The sequence below is a fragment of the Prunus avium genome, chromosome 4 (assembly GCF_965620075.1).
Source record: "Prunus avium chromosome 4, drPruAviu1.hap1.1, whole genome shotgun sequence".
NCBI lineage: Eukaryota > Viridiplantae > Streptophyta > Magnoliopsida > Rosales > Rosaceae > Prunus > Prunus avium.
The window spans coordinates 35,624,725-35,650,999 of NC_142287.1; the positions used below are offsets into that span (position 1 = coordinate 35,624,725).

The window sequence follows — 26,275 nt, forward strand, 5'->3', positions numbered from 1 at the left end:
TTCCTTTTTATCGTTTTTTTAAAAGGGAATTAATGCACTTAATTCCTTTTTTTCTTTTTGCCGTCTAAAATGGGGCCACTTGCATCTCTGAAACGAATTGGTGGGTCGAATTGGACTCAACTTCTCTAATTAAAATTACCTAAAGTCCATCTGGTAACTATACTAAAATAACTGATAGTAACTCAAATGGTTAAGAATTTTTATTCATGTATCCGAAGTTATAGATCCGATTCTCACCTCCCTAATATCAAATATATAATATATAAAAACAGTGACTGTGAAACCCCATGTCAAATGTGGATTTCAAATGAGGAAGATGAGGGCTAAACGAAGATGTGGATTTCTCTGTTGAACAAATTGTGGCTCCAATTCTGCTCTAGAGAGAAAATGCAGCTTGTGAGATTTGGATTGTAGAAAATTTATAAGATTATTGTTGGCTTAATGAGAGCATACAATTTATCTTTTCATCATTTTTGGCTGGATGAGTTTAATATGTCTGTTTTTCTCAAACTCTATCGTACAAAACTGCAACTTTGACGTTCATTTGTGAGAATTTTAAGGTAAATAGTCTCACATTGGAAATTTAAAAAACGTTGCAAGAGCTATAAGGAGTTAAACTACTCCCCCATTACCAATTGATTTTGGAGTGAAACCTCAACTTCCTTCATTATTATCCTAAAACTACGACACTATTTTATTCATACCAGGTTTGCCTTTCAACTGTATACATACATTTTGAACCAACCAAAAAAAAATGTAGACATACATAGAGCACTAAAAAAAGTTCCTGACAATGTCATAAAATAAGATGCCACGTGTACGATCAAGATCTTGTAAAACTATACTAGGTCTTTATAACTTAACACTAACCTTGTTCAGACATCTTGATTTCTGAAGGGATCGGCTTAGCTTCTGAGAGGATCTTCTTCTCTATGCAACACCGTAGGCTATTTCTCTAGATGGGGTGAGAGCTGAATTGAGCGTATCTTGTTGCTAGAGAAGGGACCTCTTTATATAGATGCATTACTCGAAAGCCTTGCCCATCAAGGAGCTGTCGAGTAATCTGTTTGCATTAGGAGTGGTTTGTTCAATCCATATAGGATTAGGAATTCTATTACTCTTGTATTTCAATTAGAATAGCTTCTGTACAAGAGTAATCTGATAAGTCTGAGTCTATCTCCTAATCATGCCAACCTCTCGAGTCCTCATTAGATTAGAAGACCACAATTCGTGGTTAAGACAAAAGATTGTCTTACATTCTCCCACTTGGTCGATTAATCATAAGAGTGTTTGCATAGATTACTTTAAGGCCTTGTGAGATATGACTCAAAACAATTCCTACTAAGCAATTGTCAACTATAAAGCATGAAGAGGGGCTATCAAGACTTCTGTGAATATCTTGTACTTCAAGGTCTTTATAACCACACTCATCACCCTTTAAAGCCACATAAGCTTCGATCAAGATTGAACAGCAGAACAACATGATATACTGTAAAAGCTTAGATTTTACCATGTTTGTTCAATGTCCCTGATTTGACTGCCAAGGTCTAATTATAATCACTGTCATGAACACATTTCTGTGCGCAGCTTCTTTAAGCTAGCAATGCTGCTCAATGTCATTCATGTATTTCAAACATAATAACAAATAATAAAATAAAATTTTAAGATGAAATTAACTTGATTTGAACCAAACTGTACCAACATCCATCGAAAACTACAGAAAATAAACAACTGTTTAAACTTGAAGAAAAATGAGCTCCCACTGATTTAGGCATCCATATCAGCTGTCAGTCCCATGCTTGAAACATGTCTATGGAAAACAGCATTTGGTATTCCTTTAGTAAGTGGATCTGCAATCATCTGATCTGTTCCTATGTGATCTATGGTGGTGTATCCTTGACTGATCTTTTCTTTTACAATTATAAACTTTACATCCAGCAGCCTTGAACCTCTTGTTCTTTTGTTTCCCTTAGCAAAAGTCACTGCTGCACTATTATCATTCCATAGCTGAATAGGTCTGTGAATTGATTCTACCACACTTAAACTAATGATGAAATTCCTCAACCACATAGCTTGTGAAGTGGCTTCATAACATGCTAGGAATTCAGCAAGCATTGTGGAACCAGCTGTGAGAGGCTGTTTTATGCTCCTCCATGAAACTGCAGCTCCTCCAAACATAAACACAAAACCAGATGTTGATTTTAGTGTGTCTTGACATCCCGCAAAGTCTGCATCAGTGAATCCTTGTAATTCCAAGTTCTCACTTCTCCTAAATACCAACTTGTAATCCTTTGTTCTTTGTAGGTATCTCATAACTTTCTTCCCTGCAACCCAATGCGCTTGTCCAGGATTAGACTGAAACCTTCCTAACATGCTGACTGCAAAAGCCAGATCAGGTCTTGTACAGACCTGCGCATACATTAGGCTCCCTACTAGTGAAGCATAAGGTTTGTCAGCCATTTCCAGCTTTTCTTGTTCAGTTTTAGGTGCCTGCTCAGTGCTTAATTTATCACCTCTTGCGATGGGAACATCACTGCCTGCACAATCCTGCATATTGAACCTTTTGAGCACTTTCTCTATGTAAGATTTCTGTGATAGTCCAAGTAAACCTTTCTCTCGATTTCTGCTTATATCTATGCCCAAAACATAGCTTGCTTCTGCCATATCAGTCATTTCAAAGTGTTTGAACATAAAACTTTTACAATCATGCAGCATATTGAGGTTTGTGCAAGCCAATAAAATGTCATCTACATATAGAACCAAAATAATAAATTGTCTCCCACTGATCTTCATGTATATACACTCATCCAATGCGTTTTCTGTGAATCCATATGCTTTTACTACCTTGTTAAATTTCAAATACCATTGCCTTGATGCTTGCTTTAATCCATAAATTGATTTGCACAATTTGCAAACCAAATTCTTCTCCTTTTCTTGAATGAAGCCTTCAGGTTGCATCATATAAATCTCTTCTTCAAGGTCTCCATTTAAGAATGCAGTCTTAACATCCATCTGATGCAAATGTAAATCAAATTGTGCCACAAGAGCCATGATTATTCTCAATGAATCTTTGGTTGAGACTGGTGAAAAGGTCTCATTATAGTCGATTCCTTCCTTTTGTGTGAAGCCTTTGGCAACCAATCTTGCCTTGTATCTATCCACCTGCCCTTTTGAGTTTCTCTTTGTCTTAAATACCCATTTACAACCTATTGGTTTGCAACCTTGAGGTAAGGTTACAAGCTTCCAAACTTCATTCTTTTCCATTGAATTCAACTCTGATTTCATGGCTGCCCACCAGTTCTCACTCTTTTCACTCATCATGGCTTGTTTGAATGTCATGGGATCTTCTGTTCTATTTATGTCATGTTCAGCTCCTTGCAGGTACACAAAATAATCATCTGTCAATGCTGGCCTTCTTACTCTATGTGATCTTCTTAATTCTGTGTTCTGCTGCATTTCTGCATCTTCATTTATTTGAGTTATGTTCTGATTTTCTGCTGGCTGTGTCAAATTATTTTCTATCTGCATTGGTTCTGCATTTTCAGTTTGATCTGTGACTGTGTCCTCAATATGATCCGGTTGTAAGTTGTCTAGATTTGTTTGAGGCAATCTAACAGCTTCTGCAGAATTCTGTGCTATCAAACCATCTGCAGTGATCTCATCAAAACTGAAATTTTCTTCTGTAGCTTTCTCTCCATCAGTTTCGATGAATATTGCTCTTGATGTCTCTATGAATCTCATGGTGTGATGAGGGCAGTAGAACCTGTAACCTTTGGTTCTCTCAGGGTAGCCTATAAAATAACAGCTTATGGTTTTAGGATCTAGTTTCTTTTCTGCAGGATTATAAGGCTTGGCTTCTGCTCTACAACCCCAAGTTCTTAAATGTTTTAGGCTAGGTTTTCTTCCATTCCAAATCTCATAAGGGATCTGATTTATGCTCTTGGTTGGAACTCTATTTAGAATGTAATTTGCAGTTTTCAATGCTTCTCCCCAGAGGAATATTGGTAGGTTTGTACAGCTCAACATGCTTCTTATCATGTCTTTCAATGTTCTATTCCTTCTTTCTGAGATTCCATTTTGTTGAGGGGTACCTGGATTTGTGTATTGAGCTATAATTCCTTCTTGCTGCAAAAATTTTGCAAAAGCTCCAGGATTTCTTCCAGTCTCATCAAACCTTCCATAGTATTCTCCACCCCTGTCCGATCGAACTACTTTAATTTTGAGGTTCAGTTGATTTTCTACTTCAGCCTTGTAAATTTTGAACATGTCTAAGGCACTTGATTTTTCTTTTATGAGATAGACATGTCCAAACCTTGAAAAATCGTCTGTAAAGGTTATGAAGTAGATAAATCCTTCATGAGTTGGGTTGGGGAAGGGACCACAGATGTCGGTATGAATGAGTTCTAAGATACCTTTGCTTCCTATTGCTCCCTTTTTCCTTAAATTCGTCAATTTCCCTTTGACACACTCTATGCATATTTCATTTTGATTATCATGATTCATTGGTGGCAAGATTGATTCTTTGCATAGTTGATTAATCCTTTCTTTCGAGATGTGACCAAGTCTTTTATGCCATAATTCATAGGAGATGTCATTGCACATTTTGGTTTGCACAGTGTTAACTTCCATTTTAGTTCTTTTGCAATTTAATTGAAACATTCCATCAATGAGCCTTGCTTTGCCAAATAACTCTTTATTCTTGAAAATAGAACAACCAGTGCCATCAAAATTCAAATTGAATTTTGATTTTACAAGCCTAGTAACTGAAATTAAACTCTTCTTCATAGAAGGAATATAAACTACTTCATCTAACTCCAAAACAAAACCAAAATCTAATTCAATTCTAACAGTTCCTATGAATTCTACTTGAACTTTTTCTCCATTGCCAACGAACACCTTTACTTCATCCTTGCTTGGCAACCTCTTCCTTATGAATCCCTGCAAAGAGTTAGCTACATGAATAGAAGCACCACTGTCTAGCCACCATGAATCATGTGAGTAATCAACCAAATTAGATTCGAAACAAACTAGAATTTGTTCATTTTTACCTTTGTTTTTCTGTTTATCCAGCCACCTTTTGTACTTTCTGCATTCTTTCTTCATGTGTCCTGCTTTCTTGCAGAAAAAACATTTCATTCCAGTCGATGGTTTCAGATATTTTTCAGTGCTGCTGCCCTTTTCTTTTCCAGCTATTGCATTGTGCCTATTTTCCTTTCTCTCCTTGGTCTGAACCATGTTCACCATTTTTGCTCCTCTTTCCCTTATGATATTGTGTTCTTGTTGAACACATATAGTGATCAGATCATTCAATGTCCAGCATTCCCTCTGAGCAATGTAGGTTTCTCTAAGAGACTTGAAATCCTTTGGCAATGAGTTCAAAGCGAAGTGTACCATCATGTCCTCATCAACTGTCATTTTTAGTTCCTGCAATTTGGTTCCTACATCGATCATGTTCAGAATATGTGCCCTCACACAGCCTTGGCCATCATACTTCATGTCGATCAACTTGTTTAGCAAAGTGCTTTTGAGTGCTTTCTCAGATTCCTTAAACCTCTGTGCAATTGCCTCATAGTACTGCTTAGCATTTTCTGACTTAGGAATGCTACCCTTGACTGATGATGCCATAGCCCTTTGCATAATCAATATAGCCATTTTATTTGCTTTATTCCACCTAGCAAATTTTGCCTTGGTTTCTGCTGAAGCATCTGCAGCAGGTTCTTGAGGAGGGTTTTCTGTGAGAACAAAATCGTAGTCCAGGAAGCCAAGAGATATTTCCAGATCCTGCTTCCATCTCAAGTAGTTTGATCCGGTCAGAGTTTCGATGGTGTTGTGGTTCACTGTAAGGATTTTACAAATCATATAAAAACTGTCCCCAAAACTTTACTTAAATATGTCAGTTTATACCTGTGGGTTTAAAAAGCCATATTCCAAAATCCCAAACAGCAAACTGCACAAACTTCCTGCGCAAGAGAATTCACATCTGTGGATGTAGAAAAATCCTGCTAGTTTGTGTAGTCTGCTGCTCAGATTGTTCCACCAATATCGTTATCAATCTATAAATTCCCATCTGTGGATGGAGGAGGTATAGAAGGCTACTTATATTGATGCAATTTTTGATCAAACTGTCGTCTTAAGATCTCTCATACAAACTGAGCAGCTGTGGCTTGCCCAATTTGCACAGTAGATCCCAAAACTTGATCAAAAAACTTTGTATGATCGAGCAGTGATACTATATGCCCTGGATCATACTTAAACAGATAAAATATGCAAGAAAATTTCATGTTGCAGCTTTATCAAATAACAGAAAATTTATATACAGATTTGTTGAAACATGGATTAGATTAAGAAACAAAGCCTAGAGCTCTGATACCACATGTAAAACTATACTAGGTCTTTATAACTTAACACTAACCTTGTTCAGACATCTTGATTTCTGAAGGGATCGGCTTAGCTTCTGAGAGGATCTTCTTCTCTATGCAACACCGTAGGCTATTTCTCTAGATGGGGTGAGAGCTGAATTGAGCGTATCTTGTTGCTAGAGAAGGGACCTTTTTATATAGATGCATTACTCGAAAGCCTTGCCCATCAAGGAGCTGTCGAGTAATCTGTTTGCATTAGGAGTGGTTTGTTCAATCCATATAGGATTAGGAATTCTATTACTCTTGTATTTCAATTAGAATAGCTTCTGTACAAGAGTAATCTGATAAGTCTGAGTCTATCTCCTAATCATACCAACCTCTCGAGTCCTCATTAGATTAGAAGACCACAATTCGTGGTTAAGACAAAAGATTGTCTTACAGATCTCTCATGGGAGAAATCGTGGGTTATCACGATTGAGCTAAAGAGAGGCCATGGAACCATGGAACCATTTCTCCAGAATCTGAGATTAAAAAGTTGGTTTTCAAATGGTACGTAAAAGTTTAACAATCCATTAGAATTGAACTAGAAAACCCAATTAAACGATTTTTTTTCGGTCAATTAAAACCAGTTGAGTTGAGTTCGATAAAAACAGATAATTATATCTTTCTTTAAAAAGTATCCTAAAATATAAAGAGATTCTTAATTTTGTCTACCTATTTATAATATAGCCTCATGAAGCACAATTACAAAAAGTTCCGAAAGCTGAGTTACCAGGGTCCCAAAATAAATTTTGGAATTTCGATTGCGACTTGCAAGAACATTTCGCTGGCTTAGCCGAGCTCAACTTGGCGTGGCTCATGGACTGCTTATTCATAAGGATTTTTGTTTATTTTAATAAGACACATTATCCTTGCAGGGTGAAATGTTCAAAGTCAACATATTATTTTTCTCACTTGTTTGTTTGAAGTCTGCTTAATCCACATCTAATGGAGGTGAATTAGATTGTCTTAATTTTAATATTAGATCTTTCTGTTATTTTAATGACCTTTTATGGTTAGTTTGTATTGATCCTTTGTGGCTAATAGCTTTTTTGGCTGAATTATAAATGCAATTACATAATTTTTCAACCAAAAAAAACTCACACCTAATGATCATGACTTAACACCTAACGTGAAAAATAAGATTATAAAAAATGAGCATAGATGGTACTAAAATTGATGACGACTGAAACAAAATCAAAACCCAAAAGCGAAAAATAGATATATCTAAAACTTGCATGCCCCTTTCGATGACTCAATTCATTTGTCGGTGTTAAAATTTATTTTCCAAACACTATATAATTTATTGATATAAGTTGGGACGGAGCCCAACAACGAAAACTAATAATCTTGGGCCTCGAAACACTACAACTATCTTTAAAAGCTTGCCATTAATATACTATAGGAGTAGCGGCCCAAATTTTAACCAGCCCATCAACTTTTGCCTGAAGTTAAAAAATGCACTTCATGTGCATTGACGTGGGGTATGTCAGTTATTCATGACAATGTGCTCGCTTCCATATATTCACATTCGATTATCCCTCTATGTAAATTTGAGTGATTTAGGGTTTAGGGAGACAAACTCTTGAACCAATTGACCCACTATTTTTTTTAAATATTTTTAAAAGATCTTTCCTATTGATAGGGGCGATAATATACTAAATTCACACATACTACACGAGTGCTAGGACTCGAGCCCAGGACCTTGCATGAAAGAACAATTGTTCAAAACCACTGCACTAGTGGGTCCTTTGCACATTCCTTTCTAAATCACTACAATCAGCCACAGCCCAACAAGGAAAACTAAACAGCCATCATCTTGGGCCCAGAAATTGTCTATACTGTAGGAGTAGTAGCCTAGATCTTTACCAAGCCCATCAAAATTTGGCCAAACTAAACCCTTTTTAGTTAAACCACAAATGAAGGAGGTAATAATTTCAATCTTTTGTTCGTTGACTTAATTTTGGCTATTTTTACCAAAATGTCAAATTTATCGCCATAACCTAATTAGGACAAGACATTTGATTTTCTCCCCATGTCTTTATTTATTATTATTAATTTTTTTTTTGGTGAAGAATAGGGCACAAGCCCAGATACAACAATAAGAACACATCCAGGAAGTTCTTGCAATACATAGACTAAGACAACAACACCAACTAAATACAAGTATTACAAGATTGTTAAAAGATAGAATACAACTTTAAACCCATCTAACAAGGAGTTACAGATGAGGAGGACCCAAATTCTTGCAGCAACGAGTACTTAAAGAAGATCAAGACAGAAAACAATCTCTCAAACTTCATGGGACAGGAAACACCTCAAGAGTGGAGGGCATAACCGCTCAACTTCCACCAGGACATTCCAAAGAATATCACAACATCCCCTAATCTCCTTGATCCCCAAGCACAATAAATGTAGATACGCCAAATTCAGCAGCTCCACCCCAAATACAGAGAGATCTACATGAGATATACCACAATAGCAGCATATCTAACAAGATCATCCAAAAAACCAGCCACAGAAGACTGGAATACAAACCTTAAAGAAAAAGGAAAGAAAACAAAACCTTGCAAAAGCAAGGTGCAGACAAAACCCAACACAAGCTGGGAGGGAAAACTCTCCACAACATAACGGGAGGGAGAGAGGCCCGGATTGTTAACCGAAGGGGGTGGTTCTAGGGGAAAACCCCTGGAACCAAGGAGAATTTCAGATATGGAGTTGGTTTTGGGTTAGGGGAGAAAGAAGAGTCGAGAAGAGTTTATTTAGGTGTTTTTTTTTATTACCCATGTCTTTATTACTGTGTCATTTAGTAAGCTTAATCCTTTTTTTGTTGACGCGTACAAATGACAAAGCCGTTTATGATTGGTTTATCATTTGCTTGTCTTAATAAAAGAAATTTTGTTTACTCAATCACACAAATCTTTATCATTTGCTTGTCTTAATTAATTAATATGAACCGTTGTCACTTTCTTTATTCTTTCACGAATTTTATTTTATTGCATGCATTTAATAAAGCGAGTTACATTCTCAAATTTGGTCAGTATTTTGATTTTTCATTATCCTTCTTAGCAATCTTTTATTTAAATAAAACAAATAAAAGCTTCAGATATACGCGCTAAAAGCGAGCCACTGGCGCGGAGCCAAGCCTAAGACTTTCTCTCTCTCTACAAACACAGAAAAGTGGTGGGAACTTCCACTACCGGGTGTAGGGCTGTGCAGGATCCAAACCAATCCGCTAAAACCGACCAATCCAATCCAATCCAATCCAATTTTTATTGGTTTCGACAACATCGGCGGATTGGATTGGATCAGAAAATTGAAAATCCAATTGGATCGGTTTGGATGGCGGATCAAGTTTTTAAAATCCAACCAAAACCGAACCAATCAAATATATATATATATATATATATATATATATATATATATATAATATTGTTCTTCCCATACGTTCCTATTGATTAAAACTTAATATATTGACCTTACCCATACCAGCATGCTAAACATGCTCAGAAACTCTCATATTTGTTTCCAACAGACAACACAGCATGCTCAACATGCTCACAAACTCCCATATGTTATTAATATATTAGATAGCATGCTTGCTTTATTTACCAAGGGTCCACATGTTTGAACAAGCTTAGAGGAGGGCATTGTTCACTTTGTTGTTATATGCGGTGGATTCGAATCTCATTGTTTGGGAACTGGAACTTCTGGTGGTTTTTTGTGAAAAATTGTGGAGTATTTCTCCAGTTTTGCTCTCTATTTTCTGCTCCTCTCTTGCATATGCAGGCTGGGTTCCGTGGGTGGGGGGCGGGAGCAGGGATCTATAGCCGCCGTCGGGGAGGAAGGGAGGGATGGATCTGGAGGCAAGGGTTGGGGAATGGAATGGGTCTGGGTCTGGGGCTAGGTCTCGGCTGGGGAGAGAACAAAAAGAATGAGGAGGAGGGGGGAGGGATCTGTGGGGTGGGGGATTGATCTGGGGATGAAGGATTGGTCTAAGGGTAGAAGGTGCTGGTTACATGGGGAATGGGAGGAGAAGAAAACCCAAGGGGGGCTGGGCTTGGGGGTTAAAAAACAGAAAGGCGGAGGTGAGGGGAGGGGTTTGCGGGGTGGGGGATTATATTTTCATACAAACCGATCATCCAATCCAATGTACATTGGATTGGATTGGATTGGATCCTGATATTTGATTATATTGGATTGGATTGTAAAATCTGTAATCCAATGAAAAATTGGATTGGATTGGATTGTTAAGAAAGCATTGGTTTCGACCCGATGCTCACCCCTAACCGGGTGTATATTTTTGGTTCCAAACACAACATTTCACTTCAATCTTTTGCCGCTTTCGCCGTTAAAATGCTCTTCAACTTTCTCTGCAACTCTCAAGCTGCGTCCTCTCTCTTGTCAGTAGTCTCTACCATCACAAAACCAGAGCCAATTGAACTCTCTCAGTAAAAGCTAGCACAAACCAGACAACCAGCTAACCAACCAAACAAACCATGTTTGATAATGAAAGTCTCAAACTTCCCAACCCACTCATAGTCTTTATCAACCAATTGCAATACTTAAAAAGATCGATACTTTCCGTTCTTCTTAGCTTGCCCACTTCTCTTCTTGCTCTGCTTCTCCTTCTCCTTTTGGCCTACAATGGCTTCTATGTCTTCTGTATTTACCTTCCTCTTTCCAAGCCCTCGCCGGACCCCGCCATTTTCTCCCCGGGAAATCTCGCCGGGGAATCTGTAAGTAATTGGGTTCCTGCGCATGTTTCTTCTTCTTCTTCAAGTTCAAAAATTTCTTCTTCTGTGATGTACGTGGTGAAGGAAGAAAATGCGCCTATGTTCTTAAAGACCCATTTGCCTCCTCTGCACAACCCAAGAAATTCTATGGTACCCATCTCAAAATTTTCACTCCGAAGGCCAAGGCGGATCAGAAAACACAAGCGCAAGCTCAAAAGCTTACCCCCTGAACCAAAACTCTCTCTGTTTTCAACAAGAATGAGAGACTTCTTTGCTGGTAACTCTTCTTCTTGTAAAGTCAGGTTCTTTATGACTTGGATTTCGTCCAAGACTTTTGGAAACAGGGAATTGTTGGCTGTGGAGAGCTTGTTCAAGTCCCATCCAAATGCTTGTTTGGCCATAGTCTCAAATTCGCTGGATTCAGAGAAAGGAAGTCGAATTTTGAGGCCATTCTCAGAAATGGATTTCAGGGTAATGGCAATTTCTCCGGACTTTGATTACTTATTCAAGAACACTCCTGCAGAAGCTTGGTATTATGAGCTAAGGACAGGGAAAGTGAATCCTGGTGGAGTTTCTTTGGGTCAAAATCTCTCTAATTTGCTTAGGCTTGCTTTGTTGTATAAGTTTGGTGGTATTTATTTAGACACAGATGTTATAGTGCTAAAGAGTTTATCAAAGTTGAGAAATGTGATTGGAGCTCAGGCAATTGATGCCCAAACTGGGAATTGGAGCAGACTGAATAATGCTGTGTTGGTATTTGATAAGAACCATCCATTGATATTCAAGTTTATCCAAGAATTTGCTCTCACATTTGATGGGAACAAGTGGGGTCACAATGGCCCTTACTTGGTTTCAAGGGTGGTTTCAAGAGTGAGAGAAAATCCGAAAAACCCAGGTTTTAATTTCACTGTCTTAACACCCTCAGCGTTCTATCCATTTAATTGGAGCCGAATTCGGAGTCTCTTCCGGGGTCCTAAAGATGAGCTTCACTCAAAGTGGTTACTTGCAAAGCTGAGGCATATTCGTTCTCAAAGCTTTGCACTGCATTTGTGGAACAGCCAGAGTAGACGGCTGAATGTTGAGAAGGGAAGCATTATTGATCATCTAATGTCAGAATTTTCAATCTTTCCCAATTCTTCAGCTTCAAGCTCTGTCAAGATAGAATAAGGTTGATAAATTGTGCATGTGTTACTTTGTCTTGTTCATTGTTTTAGAGGTTGGTTGTTTTTGTATGTAAGATATGTTTCAACTACCAACTCGGTTCATTCAGATATTGTGGTGGTGAATGGCTGGGGAGGAATAAAAGAAATAATAACAGAAAAAATAGAAAATCAAAATTATTTTTTCTTGTATATTTATCATTGGTTCTCATGATGAAGAAATTTATCTTGGCCCTTTTAATTTTCTGCACTTGTACTATCTTATGGAGATCAGAAAATGCAAAGAAGTTTATAGCATTTGAAGATTTCGTTTCCTGCTCTTTTCTGAGGAGGCTTTCTGCATACTGCATGAGGTGTAGGGAATCTTTCATGAACTTAAAATGTCGAAGCTATAGGAGTAGTTTTGGATTGTCTAATTTGTTTGAAGCAAGTTATAAGGAGCAAAAAGCTTATTATAATATATAACCTTTGAATCTCCATTCTGATTACATTATTGTGAAAGCGATATATAAGCTTCCAATCAATATGGGCACCTACTTCCTGGCCTGATGATGCACGTCACTATATGCTTCCCTTTTATATTCTCTCATTAGTCCTAAGATTAGATGCCAAAATTGTAACCCTTAATCCATAATTTATTATGGCCTCTGAGAGTTTCAATTTTGAAAGTAAAGACTTTTCTTGTCGGTGCTTTTGTTTGATGGGTTCAAAATCATCAAAGTAGAAGGTTGACGCAGATTGAATTGGGTTCTATCGGGTTTCGCGTGACTTGTAATGCGATCAAGTACGGATGTGTTTGAGGAGGTTAAGCACTAGCAAATTGTGGTGATCTATCTGAATTCGAGTAAGCATGTTTAGGTGAGGCACATACTTCTTGCTAATTGTCCAGAGCAACAAGGCAGAAGACATGCCGCTTATCATGCTTATCTGCCATGTGTTTTAAGATATCAGAAAAAAACAAGAAGAAATAAATTAATTAATTGAGTGAAAGATGGACTTAAACAAGTCATTGACTTATTGTTTTTCTTCCTCTGTAAAGTTTTCAAGCGATCTTAACGATAAAATTTCATTCAAGTATATTTCAGAACATGCTGAAGTTGCTAACATCAGATCTCAAGCATTAATGGGTTCCAATCTCTGTATCATGGAGTGTGACTCACTACATCTTCTTTGCAGATAGTTTTTTGTATTTTACAGAGTGGCCACATGGCCATATTTATGATCCACCTTAGCCCTACATGCACAATTAGTTTTCTCTTTGTATAAAGACAATGGACTTGTTGCTGAAGCGGTTCTTAACTCTGTATTCTAGGTCATAGATTTGATTCCCCCCCCTCCCCCAATATCACTTTGTACAAAAAAAAAGAGAGACAGTTCTTGTGAATTGGCCTACGTAGATTCTAATTCTTGATTGAATATGCTTGACCTAAAAGGAGGGATTATTTTGGGACCAGTTTCTACTCAAGGACAAGATTCACACTGGAAGTTGTATATGTTTAAGCATCTAAGTATAACCTTTATGTGATTGTCCTTGTCTTTATGTTGAACGTGTTGGTCTCCACCACATGTGGCCTTAATATGTTCTTTCACTTTCACTATGTTCCTGCTCATCAAGTAAATGTTGATATCATCCTAAAAGAACATATTGATTCAGGGATTACTGCTAAAATTAAGGTAGACACGATAGTACTGTCAAGCTTATTCAATCAAACAGCCAGAACACTAAGCAATGCACATATTTCAATTTCTCTGAGATGCTTCTAACATTACACAGATATAAGGCTTTTAGGTAATAGAAGATGATATATTGCACATCTCGAAAGACATAAAGATCAACTATCACAAAGATATCGATGCCCTTTCGGCCAAGAGTTTTGGAAATGCCAAAATCGGATACATGATGAACCACTGAGGTTGAATAACCATGATGCAGATATTCCAACGCTAATGCAACATCTAGCAGTATGTTTAGTCTTTGCAGTAGATCCAAAAAATAGTTGGGAGAATACAACAAATTCTAAAGGCACCCACTAAGCATGCCCTCCAGTATATCTCAAGGCTCTGATTTTGATGAGAGTTCTGTGGCAGATGTTGCTCAATGTTTCACATTCACAATCAGAAGTCTTTGGATGTTGGAAAGTGTTCCTTTGTTCACAGAACTGAAATCTCCTCTGCCTGGCAACCTGCGTGATAAGGTAATGTATTTGCTGGATTTGATGTGTCATGCACGTTTTCTATTTCATTGAACCATATTATCTAACAACGATAATTGGATTCAAAGTACCCTTTGAAGAGTTGAACAGAAACAAGAAAAAAAACTCTCACATCAGCTACATTCTGATAGGAAAAATTGAGTGGAACAAGGTTACAAGGCCTTTGACTAAGCCCTGGTACAAATGGCAAATGAAAACAAATTAAGAGTCCATAGATTATTCAGTAACAAATGAAAACCACCAAGAACCATAGGAACCACACATCTAGATTTAGAGCTGCTTAATAAAATTTATATAGTTGTAGAGAACCAGAAACACAATCCTTATTGTTTCAATTAACTCAACGCCTTCTGATTTCTATCTTACGAGCCTTCATGGTGAAGAACATGGAAGCTCTAAATAAGTTCAAGTACATGGGGGCCAAGAACAAGATGACAGAATCTTGACCTCTTTTGGTTCTGTTATAATATGTGCAATCGGTACACTTCGCAGACAAATCAGTATAATAATACTCAAACAATTTGGTGAAAAATAAGTATACTAGGAAAAAATATGTGTAACCCGCAACCTGCCTAATATGGCTTCGGGCTTGCAGGCTCTACTGATGGAAGTTTGTGGTTTAGCAATCAAGTATGCCTCCCACTCATGCTTTTTGCACTAGACGCTCTGCATCTCCCATTTCAACCTCACCGCTTTGCCATTCTCCTTCATCTTGGAAAAGCATTTCAATTTCTTCTAAAGACTTTCCTTTTGTTTCTGGAACACATGTATGGACAAAAGCAACAGAGAGAGCTGAAATCACTGAAAAAATAAAGAAGGTTCCTGCTACTGTTATTGCTCGAGACACGGAGAGGAAGGACATGGTAATCACACCACTACTGACCCTACTACCAACAGCCCCCAGGGCGGATGCTTGAGCTCGAAGTTTAAGAGGGAAGACTTCAGATGACAAGACCCAACAAATCGGGCCAATTCCTACTGAAAAGAAAGCTACATTTCCACAAACAGTTAATATTGCCAATCCAATTCCCAGTTTTCCATTTCCTGGAAGAGCTAGAGCAAGGCTCAGACCAAATAAACAAGTGGTCATTCCTATTGTGCTCACATAAAGCAAAGGCTTTCTGCCCACTCTATCAATGAGAAAGATAGCTACCAAGATGAACACAGTTTTGGTAAACCCAACAACAACAGTTGCAGCAAGAAGTTGAGTGTTGCCTTTGATCCCAGCATTTTTGAAAATTGTTGGACTATAATACACAGTTGCATCAATACCGGTAATCTGTTGGAAACATTGGATTCCACAACCAGTAATCAGCATTCGACGAACTGCAGGATTAGGACTCAAAATTTCGCTCCATATAGCTTTTGCTTCATACTTTTCAGCATTAGCCATCCCTGCAGCTAATTGTATTTCAGCCAATCTTTCCTCCACATCACTTTCACTCTCATTTGTCTTGGTCAGTACTATTTTTGCTTCTTCAATCCTATTCTGCATCACCAACCACCTTGGAGATTCAGGGATCACAAAAAGAGCAAATGCAAGAAAGACTGAAGGTATGATTCCCACACCAAGCATGACCCTCCAGCTTATATGCACTGGAAGTCCCGAAAAAGCATAGTTTGATATGTATCCAAGAAGGATACCTAGATTTACAAATATCTCAGGAAAAGATGTAAGAGAGCCTCTGGCTATTGCAGGAGAAATCTCAGCAATGTAAACAGGTGCGATCATGACCCCGAACCCTATCCCCACTCCGGCAAAGAGTCTACCAATCATCAGCACTTCAAAAGAAGGAGCAAGAGCCATTATGAGAGCACCAGTCTGAAAGACAAAGGATGCAAATGCAATTGTCCACTTTCTACCAATGGCATCTGATGTTTTTCCACCTGCTAAACTACCCAATAGGGAGATTATGCTCAAAATTCCAACAAGAAGTTCTTGTTGTACGTCTGTGATTTTTAGATCCTCTTGGATGAACAAAATTGCTCCACTCATAACACCCACATCTGCATAGTGATAAATACACATTATAAACCAGGTAGTTGTACTAAACCCACATTACCAGCTAAGTAAAGGGAGATAAATTAGAAAGGTTAAGATTGACTTCAAGAATCCTCTTAAATAAAAACCAAAATCACAATGGATTAGGCCCAGAGAAAAGAAAAAACAATGGAACAACATATTCTCGAAAGGCGATAACTTTCATTGTCAAAGCAGATTCTTTACTTCATTATGCTAGTTTCAATTGCTCAAAGCATTTAAAAAAGAATATTGCAAGATGACACTTTAACTTCAGAGGTGAAATTTGTCACCCTATATTTCTGGAACTTAACCCAAAACATGATATTTCTGTTCACTTGGGTTATCTCAATATATAAACTAAAATGACTCTTCATCTGCATCCAATTGCGTCCACTTAGATGAGCCAACTGTCTTCACGGGCTTGTAACATTTTAATCCAACAAGACAACAAGTGTCTTTTAACAATTAAGTTGAAAACATTCGTCGAAATTTTTACATCAATTGCAGAAAAAAGTTCACTAAAACACCAAGTTAAACGTGCACTATATTTGTGCTATATCTATTGTTTATATAAAATGCCAGACAACTGAAGAAGTTGATTGAGTCTGACACATAACTCCAGTTGATTGAGTCTTCACCAAACAAATAGATCGAATATAAACATATTAAAATAAAGAAAATACATTGAAAACAAAAAACAAAAATAGAAAACAAAAATTGAATAAAACCAAAATAGTATATCAAGAATTAAGCAGATCAAGCTGAAAACATATAGATCATGTTGAAGATCAGGTTCAAGTAACAACCGTATCCAAGAAGCACGGAATTGAGGGAGGCAAAGATGGCGCAGGCAAAGACATATTTCCTGGTATTTCGGTTTTCCTTTGTCAATGGAACATCTTCCTCTGTGTCTACAACCTCGGACTCCATTCTCTTGTACTTGGTCTTGCTCCCAAGTGGAAATTCAGAACCAGACACTCCATTCTCAGTAGCATTCTTATTTTCCTCTCCACCCACCAACCCCATCACCTCTTCTCCTTCTCTCTCTAGATATATAGATGGGTCTGTGTCTACAATGTATATAATATATGGGACTCTCTCTCTCTCTCTCTCTCTCTCCTCCTCCTCCTCCTCCTCTGTGCCGTTTCTGTGTGTTGTTATGAGGAGGAAGAGAAAGCGAGGACCTTTATTACGTGGTCAACTGTTGTTTTGAGCTCTTAAGCTGAGACAACTCAATTTTCCAGAGAAGAACAGAGGATTTTCTATGTGTTTTCTCACGGATCTGAAACAGAGGAGGATGTTTTTTTTGGTAAGAACTAGAATAGAATCCACATATGGTGAGTGAATGAAAGAAAGAAAGAGGTTTTTTATGGACTGACCCGCGTTTCTTACACACATCACGGACATTTTCTCATGTTTTTTATTTTTTTTGTGCGTCTCTTTCCCTTTTTTCTCAAGCAAAATAAGGATTCTGCACATTTAAGAAAGGGTTGCTTTTTTCGTCCAACAAAAAAAAAAAAAAAGGGTTGCTTTTTTTTTTTTTTCTTCTTCTTCTTTAAAATATATAAAATTTGCATTTTAAAACAAATTTTAAATAAATTGACATTTATAAAACTATTTTTCGTTCGGGAATTTATAAAACTATTTATAGAGTCTATTTAATTTATTTACATTTATAAAACTATTGTTTGATCATATGTCGGCGAGACTTATGGAGGTTGTACAATTAAAAGAGTCAAAAAACTGTCACAGCACATCGTCAAAGCTTTGTTAAAAAAAAAAGTCATAAATTCAAATTGCATGGACCAGTCAAATTTTATAAAATAAAAATAAAAATATTAAAATTTATCTCATTGAAGAGGATCACAATGTCATGCATGGCTCATCAAATTTGGAAGGCAATCTTCTTCAGATTCTATCCTTTTTAGAAATCTAACATAGGTACAAAATTCTTAAATTTCTGTTATGTACAAAGGTATGCACATCCATTAATTCTTAAAATTCAACATTGTTTTAAAGTGCTGCTATTTCCACCAATTTGTCATATTTTCTCATCAATTACCATATAAATTTAAAAAAAGACAATTCTATCTTTTTACTCACCATTATTTCTAAAATACCCTTTAATAACATTAAAAAAAAAAAACTCCCTTCTCTCTCTAATTTTACTAATAGTATTTTCATAACATTAAAAATACTCTAAATCCCTCTGTCCTCTCTCCAATTCTCGACTCACCACCACCCCCCTTAGCAACCCCTACCCCAGCCACCATTCCCTCCACAGTTCCCTATCTTTATACGCATTTGATGATAAATTAAATTAAAATAAAGTTAAAAAAAACCCAACTTCATCATAAAGATTGACGTGACTTCATATAATTAAAGGATCTCCTTTTTATTTATTTAAATGAGAACAAAAAAATACATAATTTTTGTTTGAGAGGAGAACAAAAACCATAATTATGGTCCACATCCACATCCACATCATATTATGGTAAGGATTGCCAGCTGGTGATAAATGGATTGGATGTCGCTTTGTAGTTGAGCAAACATTGGGCCTAAAGTCCAAAGTCCAGTTCAAATTTTATCTATCTTGGGGCCAGCGCAATGGGCCTTGACCCGGCCCAACTATTGCTATTGCCTCTCACGTGATGAGTCACGTGCCAGTTCGTGTACCTATAAAAACCAACCCCATCATCCGCCCCCCAATTAATTCCCCCTTTTACACACACACAGACAGTCACTGCGTTGCGGGAGCCTCTTTCTATTTGTTTTCGTTGAGGCCTCAAGACCGATCCTAAACATGACTGCGGAGGTTCTCTCGCAGCCAAACGGCGTCGTCGCGAACGGCGACCTGAACCCAGTCTCTAACAACGCGACCGCCTCCAAGAATTCGAAGGAGAGCGAACGACGTCGGCGCAGGAGAAAGCAGAAGAAGAACAACAAAGCTTCTCAGGCGCCGGAGGCCAGCGCCGGCGACGAAAGCGACGATGGTGATGCCAAGGAGAGCAAAGTTCCTCAACAGGTTCATTGCTTCTCTTTCTGTCTGGTTATTTTGTAAAATGTTTAGTTAATTGTTATTGGTTGCTGATTTCTAGGGTTTTGAAGGTCTGATTTCGATGTCATTATGTTTCGTAGTTAGTAGATCAGTGGGATTAGGGTTTTGGGTTCAATTTCTATTGCTTAAGTAGCGTAGGGTTTGGACACTGCGCTTTGTGCGCTTACTTAGAAACTGCTATGGAAGTCACGAAAACAAAAGGCAATGTTAAGTGTTTAATCATGCCCATCCATTAATTGTAGAAATTGGTCGAACCATATTCTTGCTCTGTCTCTCTCCCTCTAGTTTTCTTTATTTTGGATGTACTGTAAGAAGTACACCTCTTGATTAAATTTCACAAAAAGAATTCTTACCTGGATTGGAATTTATCTTGATATTTAGTCCTTTGGCTGTAACTTCTTACCTTGTAATGAGTATATCGTATGCAGCTTAGGAGTAGCCATTTTCTATTGCATCTTCACCCTGTGTCTTATCTATATCTTAAATGGTGAAGAAAGTGGAATTCCAAACTTTATTTTGTTTCTTTCTTTCTTGTTGTAGGTAGTAGTGTTAATCAATTTGCTCATGTACACGGCGGTGGTAATTTTTGCAAAATCATTTTGAAAATTGTTGAACTACTTTTCTTCTAGTGTATTTTTTTAATCTTGAAAAACTTTATATGTTTTTCTTCAGAGATTCATTCTTCTAATTTTTCTTTCCCAGTAGCATGTGAACGACTGAATAAAGCTTTCTAATGGTGTTGAAATAATCTGCTGATTCTGTTGTATCATCTTATAATGTGTATTAATGTAAGTTCTGAACTGTGTAGATTGTTGAGAAAGTTGAAATTGAATATGTTCCAGAGAAAGCGGCATTAAATGATGGCATGGATGAGGAGTTCAGAAAAATTTTCGAAAAATTCACTTTCCAGGACTCTGCAGGTGCTGAGGTAAAAAGGGAATTTAAAATAAATAAATAAATAAAAGACATTAGTGTGCTTAATTTATTTTGGAAGGATATTGCGCAATGCATTAATCTTTTTATCCATCCAGGAGGATAAGAAGGATGAGTCTCAAGATGGAGCCCCGCAAAAGAAGGCCGACTCAGATGCGGATGAGGACGAGCAGGATAATCAGCAAAAAGAGAAAGGAGGCATTTCAAACAAAAAGAAAAAGGTTGTTGATATTGTTATTGTTAACGTTATTTATTAGCAGCATTATTTTTGTTGCTAAGACAATTTTTTTGTTACCTTTCAGCTTCAACGGCGAATGAAGATTGCAGAATTGAAACAGATCTGTGCAAGGCCCGATGTTGTTGAGGTGTTGATTTAAGTTACTGTTATCTGTTGTTCTTGTTGTTGTCCATTTATTAAGGTTTGAAATTAAGATTGTTTGGCTACATATTCTCAGGTGTGGGATGCAACTGCAGCTGATCCTAAGCTGCTGGTGTTCTTGAAATCATATCGTAATACTGTACCTGTGCCAAGGCATTGGTGTCAGAAAAGGAAATTTCTGCAGGTTAGTGATCCCCCAATGTTAAAACTATTGATTAAAATGTGTATGCATGATTAATGGGTATGATTAACATGATGGGATTAGGGAATAGAGTGCGGGAAGATCACGTCGATGAGGTTTCTCTTATATGTATACATGTGGTTCTTGCAGGGGAGCGGCTGTGACAACCATGGAGCCTGGACTTGTAGGTGTTTGGAAAATGGCACCTTGAATGATTTATCTTTATATGTATCTGCTAGTGGGGGTGGGGATCTAGGCATAATTTAGTACTATTATTGTGGATATTTGTAGCACCTTTGCATGATGGATTTTGGGATTTCATTCACTTTAAAGGCGCTGATATATCTGCTTTGAATTTTCAGATGCCTTCCCATAATGCTTAGTCATCAGGCCCAATACGACTCTAATTTTAAAATTTAACACTGATGGTTTGGATGTGGAAAACTATAGTGGTGATTCTAAATGATTACTTGTATCTCATCTGGATTGATTTTGCAGGGTAAACGTGGTATCGAGAAACAACCATTTCAGCTCCCTGATTTCATTGCTGCAACGGGAATTGAGAAAATTAGACAGGTAAATTGGTCATGAGATAATTATGTTTAGAGTATTCTTCTCTGTGGCGTCAACTTGCATCTAAATTCAAATAGTGAACATGAATAGGCTGTAATTGTCTCGATGAGGTTTAAGTTTGACTTGTGTTGTTCAGCTCATTTGAGCTTGGACTGTAAAAGAAATGAGTGGAGTTCAAAGAAAATATTAGGTTAATTAAACAAGCCAAGCTTAACCTTTTGTACTGTGCTTGAAAACTTGTGAGGAGCTTGGATTTTTATGCGACAGCATGAGTTTGGTTCAAGCTCTACTTGTTCATTAAAGTTTGGATCATAAATGTTAAATTTTTTAACCTTATAACTTTGAAACTTGCATCTACTCTAATCTCACCAGCGATGTATTTACATGGAATTTGTCTTGCCAGTGCTTAATTTCCTATGTACTTGTGAATACATATGCATATTTTCTTGGGTTGCAGAATATAATTATGGTTTTATCTGCCTTGTCATTTCGATTGTCTAACAGTGTTGCTGGTTCATCACTTTTTGGTGTCTTTTGCAGGCGTACATTGAAAAAGAAGATAGTAAGAAATTGAAGCAAAAACAACGAGAACGTATGCAGCCAAAGATGGGGAAAATGGATATTGATTATCAGGTTTCCATTTATTACAATTTCCATCCAGTCTTTGTACTTGTGTTTAAATGCTGTAATTTAGAGGACATGCATTTGCAGTGATCATATGTTGTCTTACTGATGAGACTGTGGTTCCTGTTTGTTAGGTTCTCCATGATGCGTTTTTCAAGTACCAGACTAAGCCAAAGTTGACAACTCTTGGTGATCTGTACCATGAAGGGAAGGAGTTTGAGGTATTATTCCTGCATCTCCATACACAACTTAATGTTCTTTGTCAAGTGAATATTTTCTTTGGTAGCTTATTTGTGACAGCATTTATGCTTTTTATTATCTATACGTGCATTTGTATTGAATTGTTCAGTTGTGTTGCTAGGTGCAGTAAATAAATGAGTAGTTCATTTTGTCTGTGCAGTTGGTTTACCTTTCTTGACTAGAGGAGAATTTAATAACTCTGTACTGAATTCTATTCCATGTAGGATTCAGGCAGTAATCTGTTGTATTCTCTATGCTTCATGACAAACTAATTATGGCACAAGTCTTTGAAGGTTTAACTTAATTTGTATTAATTTTATTTCCCTGTTTTCTGTTCAGGTGAAACTGAGGGAGATGAAGCCAGGCATGCTTTCACATGAACTAAAAGAAGCTCTTGGTATGCCAGATGGTGCTCCTCCCCCATGGCTCATCAATATGCAGGTGAATCTGCAAAGATGTTGTGCTTGGTTTATAACTCTATGGTGTATGCAAACGTTTATTAATGTTGGGTATTGTTGAATTTTTTCTTCCAGAGATATGGTCCTCCACCATCATATCCACATCTGAAAATCCCCGGGCTGAATGCGCCTATCCCCCCTGGAGCTAGCTTTGGTTACCATGCTGGTGGCTGGGGAAAGCCTCCTGTTGATGAAGTGAGTTTTTAACTGCTTGGTATTTTTGTTTTTTGTTTTGTTTTAATTCAAACTACTTTATATAGCTATTGGTTTTGTAACTATTTAACTTGTCTTTCATTGTTTAGTATGGGCAACCGTTGTATGGAGATGTTTTTGGTGTTCAGCAACAAGATCAGCCTAATTATGAGGTACAGCTTGTGATTTGGATCACTACACTTTGTCTTGAAATTTCTATTTTCACACCGCCTTTAGATGCCAAGAGTTTCAAGGTGGCCATTAGGTGTTCATAAGACATCAACTGCTTTTACTAATGCTAACTTTCTTTACTTCGGTGCTAGGTGGACTTCATTAATATATGGAATATAATTCTGATTGGCTTAGATATTTTTACTGAATTGTCATTAGACCATAACCTCTTCTGATTATATTACAATGACATCTTCTAAAATTCAGGAAGAGCCTGTTGATAAGACAAAGCATTGGGGTGATTTGGAGGAAGAGGAAGAGGAGGAAGAAGAAGAGGAAGAGGAAGAACAACTTGAGGAAGAAGATTTACAGGATGGTATTGAATCTGTAGATAGCCTTTCAAGGTATCATGTTTCTTTTGTTTCCCTTCTTTATTTTTGTTTTAATATGCTTTGTGCAGTTGCATATATCTTTGTTGTTTCTGGATTTGGTTTTGTTAATACGTTGGTTTTATTAAGCACAAAAACCAGTTTCTTCTTTTTGGTTTTTCTGCCACTGAAGATTGCAACGAAAAAAGATGTAATATCTGAGTTGTTCTTTTTACTAAAATTTTCACCTCCTTCTCAGTACTCCCACTGGTGTTGAGACACCTGATGTCATTGACCTCCGTAAGCAGCAGAGAAAGGAACCTGAAAGGCCTCTATACCAAGTAAGCTCAGTGATTGGAGACTTTTGCCTAGCATGTGTTGATTGTTATTATTATTATTATTATTCTAATTCTTCTGATTTTATTTTGTAAAGGTACTTGAAGAAAAAGAAGAAAAAATTGCTCCAGGGACACTGCTCGGAACAACACACACGTACGCATTATGCTTTAAATAGTCCCGGTTTATTCTTTGTTTTTCCATTTGTATTTGTTTTAAACATTCTTTTCATATGTTTTCTGTGTACAGGTATGTTGTTGGTAGTGGCACCCAAGACAAAGCAGGGGCCAAAAGGGTAAGAAACTCTCTATCTAGAGGGTGTAAGAGGGGATTATTTGATTGGGAAATGCATATGCTTGATGTGCTACTTCTGTCAGAAAATGGCAAATATGTTAATTAAGCTCTATAAGAAAGCTAGTGACATGTATTGGTACCTTTGTATAATTTGTATTTGCCACCAATTTTTTATTTAATTATCTTTCTTATGTATTGATTCATTTGTCGCTTCTTTCTTTAGGTTGATCTGCTTAGAGGTCAGAAAGCAGATAAAGTGGATGTCACTTTACAACCTGAAGAATTGGAACTTATGGAGAATGTTTTGCCTGCAAAGTAAGTTAAAAAAAACATGAGAATGTTGATTCTTTTTTCCCATTACCTTAGCAGCAGTGAATTTGACATATTTTGTATTTCTCAGGTATGAAGAAGCAAGGGAGGAAGAGAAGCTGCGAAGTCAGCGGGAAGATTTCAGTGACATGGTTGCGGAGGTAAACCTTGAACTAGTGTAGAGATATAGGAATCCAAGAAATAAAGAAGTGGTTGTATTCGGTTGCTTGTTTTGACAAATTCTAATGAGATGTTTTTGGTGCAGAATGAGAAGAAGAGGAAACGTAAGATGCAGGAAAAGGAAGGGAAAAACAAGAAGAAGGATTTCAAGTTCTAGGAGGAGAGAGCCGAGCTCATTAAGTTTTGCTGGAAGCCACCCTGATGTTGAGATATTTTACAAGATTTTGGTGCCAGTGTGTGTCGAGACTTAGTTGTACTTCTGTGATTGTATTTAGATATGATCTATCTTCACCCCAGCTCACTGTATGAACTACATAATATATAATTAACCGCCTTTTGTTCCCCTTTGGCCTTGTCTTAATTTATACATTCATGAGTAGTATCAAGGACGCCTTTTGTTCATTTGCTTGCAGACCTTGTCCTAAAAAAACCTTATGGGCATCCAAGATACCTAATGGTTGCGCGCATGCTTCAGCGTGGGCCCACATCTATACGACTAATGTTATAATATTGAGAGAGAGAGAGAGAGAGAGAGAGAGAGAGAGAGAGAGAGAGAGAGAGAGAGAGAGAGAGAGAGAGAGAGAGAGAGAGAGAGAGAGAGGAGGGCCTTGGCAGATTGTAAAGGTCGAGTGGTGACATAAAATTTGTCTTTCGCATTTTGTAGAGGATTCGTTCCCTGTGTGCTCTAAAGGATCCCATTGCCAAAAGCCTAAAAGAGAAAAAGAAAAGTAAGATTCTAAAGTGAACATAGTCAGGAAGATCACCTCTGTGTTTCATGCATCTTCTTCGCCACTAAGAAATGAGTTCATGTAATTGTCGTATTTAGTACGCAAGGAGTTTGTAGCTCAAATGGTAAAAATTAGTTACTCTTTACACTCGAGATTTGGTATCCGATTCTCTCTTCCTTTAACATTGCTTGTATAAAAAGAAGAAAAAAACTGTCGCATTTGATAAATATAGATTTGGTAGTTGTGGGTTCTAGGAGGGTAGAATTGATATTATGATTAGATTTGAACTACAAGAGCATTAGGCAAAAGTGATGAAACTCAAAAGTCACATGTGACAATTTGCTGGCAGACATGGTTGAAGGGGCTGCCAAACAAAGCCTAATATCAGTCTAGGGTTTTTAGTTGCTCGATTATTGATAAGATAATCCAAATTATTATAATTGTGCATGACGAAGCCAGCCTAATTTCAGTCTTGACTACTACACTTGAAACAATTATATTATGTTTTACTTCCATCCTTCCATTCCATGCATACGATAAACAAATAATGGACCCACCATCACCTCCCTCTACTCTACCACTATAAAAAAGATTATTAGATCTAAGCCGACTAGGCCCCATGTCTACTGTCCAGCTTAATATTCCACACCCCATTTCTTGTGTGTCACAATTGCTTTCTTGACCTACGAATTCTCTTCCTCCTCTCTCAATATGGAGGTAT

The 26,275-nt window shown here is 37.3% G+C and overlaps 4 protein-coding genes across 4 annotated transcripts; 2 read left to right on the top strand and 2 right to left on the bottom strand.

Moving 5' to 3' along the window:
• Positions 1-4,903: 4,903 nt before the first annotated feature.
• LOC110744649 (uncharacterized) lies at positions 4,904-5,630 on the bottom strand. Its single transcript, XM_021944636.2, has 2 exons — positions 5,049-5,630; positions 4,904-4,938 (listed from the first exon to the last, which is right to left on the bottom strand). Exons 1-2 carry the CDS (start codon positions 5,623-5,625, stop codon positions 4,904-4,906), a joined length of 612 nt encoding a protein of 203 aa, XP_021800328.2. The 5' UTR covers positions 5,626-5,630.
• Positions 5,631-10,668: 5,038 nt separating this feature from the next.
• Positions 10,669-12,492, top strand: LOC110766754 (alpha 1,4-glycosyltransferase family protein). The gene has a single exon (XM_021970118.2). The coding sequence runs from the start codon at positions 10,898-10,900 to the stop codon at positions 12,299-12,301; it is 1,404 nt and encodes a 467-aa protein (XP_021825810.1). The 5' UTR covers positions 10,669-10,897; the 3' UTR covers positions 12,302-12,492.
• Positions 12,493-14,601: 2,109 nt separating this feature from the next.
• Positions 14,602-17,972, bottom strand: LOC110766753 (putative polyol transporter 4). The gene is made up of 2 exons (XM_021970117.2): positions 17,337-17,972; positions 14,602-16,514 (listed from the first exon to the last, which is right to left on the bottom strand). Exons 1-2 carry the CDS (start codon positions 17,554-17,556, stop codon positions 15,151-15,153), a joined length of 1,584 nt encoding a protein of 527 aa, XP_021825809.1. The 5' UTR covers positions 17,557-17,972; the 3' UTR covers positions 14,602-15,150.
• Positions 17,973-19,247: 1,275 nt separating this feature from the next.
• LOC110766778 (proline-rich spliceosome-associated (PSP) family protein) lies at positions 19,248-25,169 on the top strand. The gene is made up of 18 exons (XM_021970148.2): positions 19,248-19,555; positions 20,397-20,516; positions 20,620-20,742; positions 20,824-20,886; positions 20,977-21,084; positions 21,580-21,657; positions 22,195-22,287; positions 22,413-22,499; positions 22,858-22,959; positions 23,052-23,171; positions 23,279-23,341; positions 23,607-23,743; positions 23,967-24,048; positions 24,141-24,199; positions 24,293-24,338; positions 24,561-24,652; positions 24,738-24,807; positions 24,912-25,169. Exons 1-18 carry the CDS (start codon positions 19,334-19,336, stop codon positions 24,981-24,983), a joined length of 1,737 nt encoding a protein of 578 aa, XP_021825840.1. The 5' UTR covers positions 19,248-19,333; the 3' UTR covers positions 24,984-25,169.
• Positions 25,170-26,275: the final 1,106 nt, after the last annotated feature.